Genomic DNA, 10,245 nt, shown 5'->3' with positions numbered 1-10,245 from the left:
GTCGGTTCCACATCCCCGCCGCTCCTAAGAAACGTTTCTCAGTTTACTAGCGCCACCTGCTGTTGCTGGTTCTGGGAAACGTTCCTGGGGACGGGAGCTCCTCCTCCTCCTCCTCCTGAGCAACGTTTCTGAGTTTACCAGCGCCACCTGCTGGTGCTGCTCCTGGGAAACGTTTCTGGGGACGGGAGCTCCTCTCCCTCCTCCTCCTTGCTGCTCCTGAGAAACGTTTCTCATTTTACTAGCCCCATCTGCTGCTGCTCCTGGGAACGTTTCTCAGATTAAAAGCGTCACCTGCTGCTGCTCCTGAGAAACGTTTCTCAGTTTACCAGCCCACCTGCTGGTGCTGCTCCTGGGAAACGTTCCTGGGGAAGGGAGCTCCTCCTCCTCCTCCTCCTCCTCCTCCTCCTCCTCCTCCTCCTCCTCCTCCTGCTGCTCTTGAGAAACGTTGGCAGAGCACCCGTAGAGCACCCAGGAAGCTCTGGGCATCTTTCCCCATGACCCGTTTAATTGGTAAAGACCGCAACCTCTCACGAACAGCGGGTATGCCACAATTATGACGTTGATGACGAAACACTCCCCGAGCGATAATTGCTCAGGCTTTGGGAGAGGTTACCGGTTAATGAGGTTTACCTGCGGAGAGAGAGAGAGAGAGAGAGAGAGAGAGAGAGAGAGAGAGAGAGAGAGAATAAGGTCTTCATTCCCGTATAGAGCGGAAGTAATGTACCATTTGTGCAGGTGGGCCTAATGACTCGTTTTAGGCTTTTGTTTCTGTTTCTCGTAAGGTGCTGAGTGCTCCAATTTGGAAAGGGAACTCATTTGGGCAGCAAAAAAATTGCTGTGACGTCATTCGGTTACGTGGTTGCTTAGGAGTCATATCTTTAAGTATACAATATAGCCTTAAATAAGTATTGACACCGGTGCAAATGTTTAGTGTGTTATTTATGCCTATGTATATCATTTTTTCACGTCAAGCCATTTCCTCTATCAAGGGGATGGTTGTAGAGGGAATATATAGGACACGTGTTGTTGTTAGATTCATATTTGGAACGGCTGAAAATTATGGATGAATGCATTATGCATAAAACATCTTCAACATTATCTTCTCCCTTCACGAGAAAAAGGTTCGTCCACGATTCGACAGTCTGAGTGTGAATGTGGAAGTGACTTGAATTTTTTCGAGCACCTTCTGTTAGTGACAACAGTTTTATGTTGAAATATATATGTATGTTTATATGTGTATATGTATAATATACTGTACATAATATAGATTATGTATATATGCATTTGTATATCTTAGCTTAATGATAAATAATATTGCCAAGGCCAGGAGAACATTCTGTATTATACGAGCTTTCGAGGTATAAAACCTCATCATCAGGCTGAAAAAACCGAGAAGGATGAGAATCAATAAAATTACAATAAAATGAATTGTCATAATAAATCTTCAGCAAAAATACTAACCAAATATATAAAATGAACAAGTAAATACAAACTAAAAGGGTGAGACGTAAAATAACGAAAAATTAAAAGCGAACACAAACATAAAAATATGAAAATAAAAATAAGGTGAAATGTAAACAAACTACCACTCACAAAGTAAAATATTTAACGGCGTAATTGAGTACCTACTATGAAATTACACGATAGCTGGTTGAATACCAGACGAGTTGTTGTTCAATTCCGGCTTCATCTTTTTAATAGTTAGCGACTCTGAAATCAAAAGGTCCAATCTATTTGAACAAGAAGACAGTAGGCCTACCCGAAAATCCAGGTCAGTGAAAGGATGGTCCTGTGCTAAACTGTGTTCTTTAATGGCAGAAAAGGGTGGTTTGGAAAGGGGAAACCTAGTTCTAATAGAAAGACCGCTGTGTTCCAAAATTCTGTGTTTGAGCCAGCGGGAACTGGATCCCACGTATCGCAGACCACACTGCGAACAAGTGAACAAGTAAACGACACAGGAATTAAGGTCCACAGGCAGAGTAGGCTTCTCTCAAAAGTGATCTTATTGTAAAAGGATTACAGAAAACAAACCGGAAACTAATTTGAGGGAAACAATGCTTAAGTATTTCTTGTAATTTTTTTCGGACCATATAGCTACTATGACCAAGGTAAGGCAATTTAATGTACTTTACATCTTTACTAGCAGTACTGTACACCGGTCTGGGACAAACCTTTTCATTTGAAAAATTTTTCAGAACTTTGTAAAATACAAAAATGGGATATGAGTTTTTCAGAAAAATAATTCTGGAGGAAAACCATATCTTGATGAAATAAATTAAAATCACAACAAACATTGTAGGCTCTATTTATCAAAGTGCGTATTGAGTTCATCTTATACAACTTTGGCGAAAAACTGAGGTAATTCAATCCCAAGCCAGTAAAAGTACTTTTCCTATAAACAGAGGTCTCAAATTTGCCACTATTTCTGTATACCTGTACATCTAAAAATGACAACTTATTATCCTGTTCCGTCTCACAAGTAAAAGAAGTGTTAGGGTGACGAGAATTAAAATATTCAAAAAACAAATTAACATGTGATAATTCCTTAAACACAAGGAAAGTATCATCTACATACCTACGATAATACAAAGGTTTGGAAGCACTAGGGCATTCAGACATCCAAATCCTTTCACAATAACCCATGAAGCAATCCGCATATACAGGTCCAAGGGAATTTCTCATAGCTACTCCATCTATTTGATTATATATTTACCATCAAAAGTAAAAAGCCATCAGCAGTTGCTAAATGTAATAATTTTTGCAAGTCTATTTTATTGAGTCCAAACACTGATAAACTGGTTTTCACATATATTATTAAGAATAATGTCGGTTGTTTCTTTTAGTGGGATATTGGTGAAAAGAGAGGTTACATCGAAACTAGCCATTTGTATACACACACACACACACACACACACACACACACACACACACATATATATATATATATATATATATATATATATATATATACATATACATATACGTACATATGTATGTATGTTTTATATATATATATATATATATATATATATATATATATATATATATATATATATATAGGCTATATAAATATACACATGCATATATAGCCTATATATGTGTTATATATATATTATATATATACACATATATAAATCAACAAGTGTTTCATAGCTGACAGTATGAACTGCAGGCATATCTATTTTCAATACTACCGCTATTTATGTTCGCAAAGAATTACAGTACAAAAACCTGCCAGCAAGTGCGTGCAAGACCGTTCACAAGCAGTGTCATCATTGCAAATGAACCGCCTGCGAGTGGCCATTACTTGCCCATTTATCCCCCCCTCGGTCTCATCCATCAGAAGTTTTATTCGCATCCTATCGCCCTTTGTTGTGGCTCATTAAACTGTCAGGGGTTCTTTTTGATGGGCGCATTATCGCCCCTGTTTTCTGTAATTCCTGTATGGAGAGAGAGAGAGAGAGAAGGGGGGGGGGGGCGTTGTTCTAACCAGTGGCGAATGTTTTCATTGATTTATCCTTTTGTTTCTTCTGACTAGAGAGAGAGAGAGAGAGAGAGAGAGAGAGAGAGAGAGAGAGAGAGAGAGAGAGATGAGATGGCGTTGTAGCCAGAGGCAAATATCATCGTTTTATTTTATTTCTGATTAGAGAGAGAGAGAGAGAGAGAGAGAGAGAGAGAGAGAGAGAGAGAGAGAGAGAGAGAGAGAGGCGGCGTTGGTCTAGCAGGAAGCCAATGTTTTCATCATGATTTTCTTTTGTTTCTTGTGACGAGAGAGAGAGAGAGAGAGAGAGAGAGAGAGAGAGAGAGAGAGACGGCATTGTTCTTGCCAGAGGCAAATGTTGTCATCGTGATTTTCGTTTATTCCTTCTGACTATATATCTTTTTATATTTTGTTTCTCCTTTCTCCTCTTTCTCCTACGAATCTTATTCTTTTCTTCCTCTTAGTTTGTCCTCAACCTTATTTTCCTCTCACTCATTTTTTCCTTTTCTTATTGTTTCAGTTTCATTTTATTATTTCTATTTCCTACTTTCTTTTTCTGTCAGTTTCTCCCTTCAAGTCCCCTATTTCTCTTCATTTCTTTTCTCGCTTCTTTTAACTCCATCTGTATTTCTTCATCTCTGTTAATCTCTGATCATTTGCCACTTTCTTTCTCTTTCTTCCCCTGACTCCCCCTTTCTTTCAATGTTATCTTCCTTTGCCCTTTCTTATTCATTTTCTTTCGCGTCCTTTCCTTTCACTTTCTTGTTTCTCCATTTTTTATTCTTATCCTGGTCCGTGTACTCTCCATACGCTTCTATTCCTTTCCTTTCTCTTCCCTCGTACTCCTGTTCTTCTCCCAATTCTTTTACTGTTATAGCTATCCTTTCTCCTGGCAGCTCTCTCTCTCTCTCTCTCTCTCTCTCTCTCTCTACGTTCTCGTTCTCGTACCTCACCCTCCAACCTCAACCTCATCAATTTACGATTTTGCACCCTATGAGGTTGGCACCTACCAGCTGCACTTATAATAAAGTGCCCTTTTCCTTGTTTTATTCATATATATATATATATATATTTATGTATATATATAACAGAAAATATATATACATCCATCTCTCTGTCTCTCTCTGTCTCTCTCTCTCTCTCTCTCTCTCTCTCTCTCTCTCTCTCTCTCTCTCTCTCTATATATATATATATATATATATATATATATATGAATGTCTTTTCCTGTAATACTACAGTGTAATATGAAAATAAGAAGGCCCATAAAACACTATTTAAACGTTGAAACCATATATTTCTACACTTGTTTATTATGCCCCTGTTCACTGGTAGAATATGGACAGGTGGAAAGTTGCAATGGTATATACAAAAACATGAAGGTGTGGCCTTGTGGCCTGATGTTATGAGGTGGCGTTTCTTAAAGGAGATTGACCAAATTCCTAGTGGTTTTGGCCTCATTAGCTCCCGTTTGGCGATGGATCTGGCGGTCGCGTTTCTTGGGTCATCTTCTTCAAAAGGGTGCGAGGATTAAACTCAATGGCGTCCGATTTCCAACAACTGTCCTCCTGACAGGTTCATATTGTTGGTTTGATTGATGATAGCAGATTCCAGCATCTTTCTTTTTGTACGGACAGCTACTCTTGAAAACCAACTCCGCCCCACCCAGTTAATGACATGCCCTGTATTTCTAATATGCAGGAAAATACCCGAACTCTCCGAAGCGTAACGTACTGATTTTTTGTGCTCTGTTATTCTTTGCGAGAGCGATCTGTGTGTCTCGCCTACATAAATGTCAGACAATTACTACACGGTATCTTGTAAACTCCGGCTTTTCCCTTTGTTATTTAAGTATACGTTAACGAGCGAACTCCCGATGGATTTGGGATAATGGAAAATGAAAGGATTATCAGAACTGAGTTGCTCAGTGGCTAAATGTTTTCATCGTATGGAAGCTTTATTTTTGTTGTTGAAATCTATTTGTCTGTTGTGAGTGGGACCTCTGTAGTATATTTTATTTGCTTTATTAAATTACCCTCTTGATAATGTGAACGTGGATAGACGCCTTGCGTTAGGTGTTGGATCGTGTTAAATTCTTGATCCAGGTACTCATTTTTTCATATCCTAAGTCCTCTGAGGAATAGGTTGAAATATTACCATGATTTTACGGAGACGTCGGTAGCTTAAGAAAATGAATGTAGGAGACAGCAAAGGTGGGTTTTCTTATACTGTAAATGCATAGTTCTGTTTTCTTATGATCAGTACATCTAGGAACGGCAGTTTTCCGTCCTTTTCCCATTCTGTTTTAAATTTTATGGTCGGAACTAGTAATTTAGCCTATTAAAAATTTCGAGGTTAAAGTCCCCAGCTAGTGTCCCAGAAAGCTGTGATATAATCTACTATCTAAGCCAGATCATGTTATGGGGTTTGATAGACGACAAAAGTTCTGTTTTGAAATATTATGTACAAGTTTGCTAGAAGGGGTGATAGGACTTCACATGCTACGATCCAAATTTTTGTTTGTAAAAATTACCATTGAAAGAAAAACACGTTAGTTAGTTACACAGAGGTTGATAAGTTTTAAAAGTTTTATCTATGCCAAAGGAAAATGGTCTTCCTTATGGTTGTAACTTCCTCTCTAAAAAACAACACGTCGGCAATCGGACTTTATGGCCATAATGAATCGACGTCTAGACTGAGAAGTTTGATGTTGTTGAGGATGCTTAACTATTAAATTTTGTATGCTTCTGCATGTTTGACGTGGGGAGGATGAAAGGTTCTAGAATGGGTGATAACAAGTCTGGAGCCATTTTGATAATTTGTACATGAAAGAGCCCTGGATCAAGAATTTAACCCGATCCGCCAACACCTAACGCAACTGCTCTATCCACCACACATTATCGAGAGGGCTATTAATAAAGCAAATAAAATATACTACAGAGGGTCCACTCAACAGACAAATGATTTCAACAATATTATAAAACTTCCATACGATGAAAACATCAAAGGATACCGAGCAACTCAGTTACCTGATAATATTTTCATTTTCCATTACCAAAATGTTTTGGGAGTTCGCTCGTTAGCACGTATGCTTAAATAACAAATCTTCCATGCAGGAAAGTACAAGATTTCGTGTTACATTATCGTTATATTTGATAATTTGCGAGACTTTTATAATCTTTCGCAAAATAAAGATTTTCGAGACAAAAGATCAGTACGTTACGCTTCGGATATTTCATGTATTTTCTATATTAGAAATACAGGGCATGTCATTACTGTGTGGGGCAGGTTGGTTTTTCAGCGCTGTCGTACAAAAGAGATGCTCCAATCTGCTATCATCAATAAACCAGCAATATGAACCTGGTCAGGACCTACATTGGAAAATCGGACTCGTGCCGAGATGTTTCGGGCTTGCCCTTTTTGAAAGTAGATGACCCAAGAAACGCGACCGCCAGATTTCCATCTATTTTGCAAGAATTGCCAAAGCCACTAGACGCCATTTGGTCAATCTCCTCCCTTCTTGAAAAGTGATTAGGCCACCTCACTTAACATCGGTGGCCTAAGACAACGCTTTCATGGGTTGTATATATAAAACTTTTATTGTGTCCATATTTAGAGCAGGGGTGGAAGAAGAGAAAGGGGAGGGAGGAGCTAGTTTCAACGTTTAAATAGTGTTTTATGGGGTTCTTATTTTCATATATATTATATATATATATAAGATGGAAGAATGATGATCTCAGGATATGTAACAATACATTCATCTGTTTAAATGGGGTCGATATTATTTGTATGAATGCACAGAATAACTGTGCAAATGATAAAATTTAATATTTATTATATATATATATATATATATATATATATATATATATATATATATATATATATATATATATATATATATATATATCATTTCATATTTAACATTTTCGATAGTTTACTATCATCAAGCCAAGGTTATTTACTCCACCTTTTTTTTCTCCCTGCCGCCGATTGGCTCCTCACAGGGGCCAATCAGTGTGGGATATCGCCGTAAGTCTCATCACAGCTTTACTTCGAGATTTCTTGAACCAATAAAATGTAGACATTCTGTTAAGTTTAATCCTTATTGGCTGAGATTGAACCACTGTATTAAAGGGAAGACGATATGATCGTGCTTGTTTTTCTTTCATTTACGATAATTCTCTCTCTCTCTCTCTCTCTCTCTCTCTCTCTCTCTCTCTCTCTCTATATATATATATATATATATATATATATATATATATATATATATATATATGCGTGTGTGTGTATCATACGCACACATACGCCTTTACGACTGTCAATTATATTATCGTCATTTATATGGCATTATTAGATTAATGAGTTGTGCCTCTGGCACAGGGGAGACTCAGAAAGAAAAATAAAACATCCCATACAAGGTTCATTCCTTAACTGCTGAATCAATAATGAACTCTGATATTTACATTTATATATACTGTATATATATATATGTGTGTGTGAATATACATATATATATAATATTTATTTTTTTATTTATTCATTTGTAAAAGGAAAGGTCTTTTATCCCCAATGACCGGGGCCTTGGATTACCCTGGGGACAGATCTGTCTTTACTGTAGACGTGGCTCGAAAATATTGTTAAATGTTGAGGGGGGGAAAAGACTTTTGGGGAACTATAAATGTTTTCTCCGGAGGCGCCCTCATGTCTTTATTTATTTATTTTATATTTTATGGTCGTTAATATTTCAGTCGTTTCTTCATGATTCCAAGGAATGTCATAAATTTGATTACTGCTATTATTACTGATGTGAAGTACTAGCATGTGATGCTTAATTATTTTTATTATTATTATTATTATTATTATTATTATTATTATTATTATTATTATTATTATTACTATTGAATCAATTGCTGTGTAATTCTTATAAGGTGATGTCCTATTGCTTTATGTTGTAATCTCTATATGTGTATGTGTATCGTAAACGTTTTTGTTTATAATTCATAATGAAAAATGATACGTTTAGAGACTTTCTCGCTGTCCGTCAGTAAATACATAATTCTGTGCATGTATCTGTCTGTTTATCTGTTCACCAGTCTCCCTATCTATCCATCTATCTCTGTCTGCCTTGCATGTATCTCCTCATGACATTTCTGGCGAAGCCAATGTGTTTCCCAGTGTATATCTGTGTATCATAATTAAAAACGACGGGACTTCAGAGAGGTAGGCTGATCTTCACTCCACCTGTGTGAAAACTACACTCTCTCTCTCTCTCTCTCTCTCTCTCTCTCTCTCTCTCTGATTGAGTAGTGGAAACTTGCCTGTAAATAGAATTAGCGAGAAGCACCCACCACCTCGCCTAATATTGACACAAACTTTTGCCTGCCTTTACAGGGTAATAATTAGATTCGTGTTGGCGATGTCGTAGCCTTAGATATAATATAGTGGAGAACTTGTGTAAAGTTCTGCCGCTTGAGATGATTATACACAGACACACACACATACACACACACACACACAAATTCTTATATCATAAGTATTATTACTGCTATTATTACTGATGTAAAGTACTAGCATGTGATGCTTAATTATTATTATTATTATTATTATTATTATTATTATTATTATTATTGTAAGATTACCTATTTGTTAATTTGCTCACGATATTTTAAAAATTGTTGATGTTACTGCTATTATCATTATTACATGTAAATTTTTTCGTGTAACTATAATAATAATAATAATAATAATAATAATAATAATAATAATAATAATAATAGTAATAATAATAATAATAATAATACAGTATCTTGTTGTGGCAGTGTCAACAGACTATGCATAGGTCAATTAGCAATGTTTGTCGGAAAAGCTTAATGTAGATTAGTTAAACTTCAGACTTTTCTCCTCAATTTACCGTTGATTTATGCTTTGTTTGTAGGGGGTGATGTTAAGTGTGGTATATATATATATATATATATATATATATATATATATATATATATATATATATATATATATATATATATAAAATAAAATATGTTGCAGGCAGATAAGAAACCAGGCATTTCACGAACTGCCTGAAATTTCAGGCAGATAGCGAAATGTACTAAAGGACATTTGATCCCGAAGTGCACTTGGAGACATTTGATCCCCCCCAAGGGGCTAGTACTAACACGGCAAAAACAGTGACTCACCTACACTGTTTCGCCGTGTTTAGTACTGGCCCCTGGGTCAAATGTATTTCGCCGTGTTTAGTACTAGCTCCTGGGGAGTCAAATGTCCCCAAGTGCATTTCGCAATCTGCCTGAAGCTTCTGGCAGTTCGTGAAATGCCTGGTTCCGCTATCTGCCTGTAACACACACACACACATATATATACAGTATATATATATATGTATATATATTATATATGTGTATGTGTGTATACATACATACATGCACACTTGCATTATATATTTGTGTGTATGTGTACATGCATACATATGTATAAATATAAATATATATATATATATATATATATATATATATATATATATATATATATATATATATATATATACACACACACACACACACACACACACACACACTTCCATGGCTTATTGACCGCTTCATACTCTTCCATGTTGACGGGAATGCCACACACACACACACACACACACACACGCATTTGTCTTTGGCACACAAGGCATTGTGGACTCGACCCCTAAAAACGCCATTCCTGCCTTACGTGGTCTTCATCGATGATTCATTACTATTCTTGGCGTG

The 10,245-nt window shown here is 36.6% G+C and overlaps 1 protein-coding gene across 1 annotated transcript in view; it reads right to left on the bottom strand.

Annotated features, from left to right (window-relative positions):
• Positions 1 to 273: 273 nt before the first annotated feature.
• The window catches only part of LOC136854731 (uncharacterized), a 12,443-nt gene continuing 2,471 nt past the window's right edge, over positions 274 to 10,245 (bottom strand). The window contains exon 2 of the mRNA XM_067131318.1: positions 274 to 597. Within this exon, the coding sequence (XP_066987419.1) occupies positions 274 to 597 (324 nt within the window). The remainder of the gene's footprint in view (positions 598 to 10,245) is intronic.

Source organism: Macrobrachium rosenbergii, chromosome 30 (assembly GCF_040412425.1).
Source record: "Macrobrachium rosenbergii isolate ZJJX-2024 chromosome 30, ASM4041242v1, whole genome shotgun sequence".
Lineage (NCBI taxonomy): Eukaryota > Metazoa > Arthropoda > Malacostraca > Decapoda > Palaemonidae > Macrobrachium > Macrobrachium rosenbergii.
Note: the sequence above shows the minus strand (reverse complement) of the source record. Positions and strands in the feature narration are given on the sequence as shown.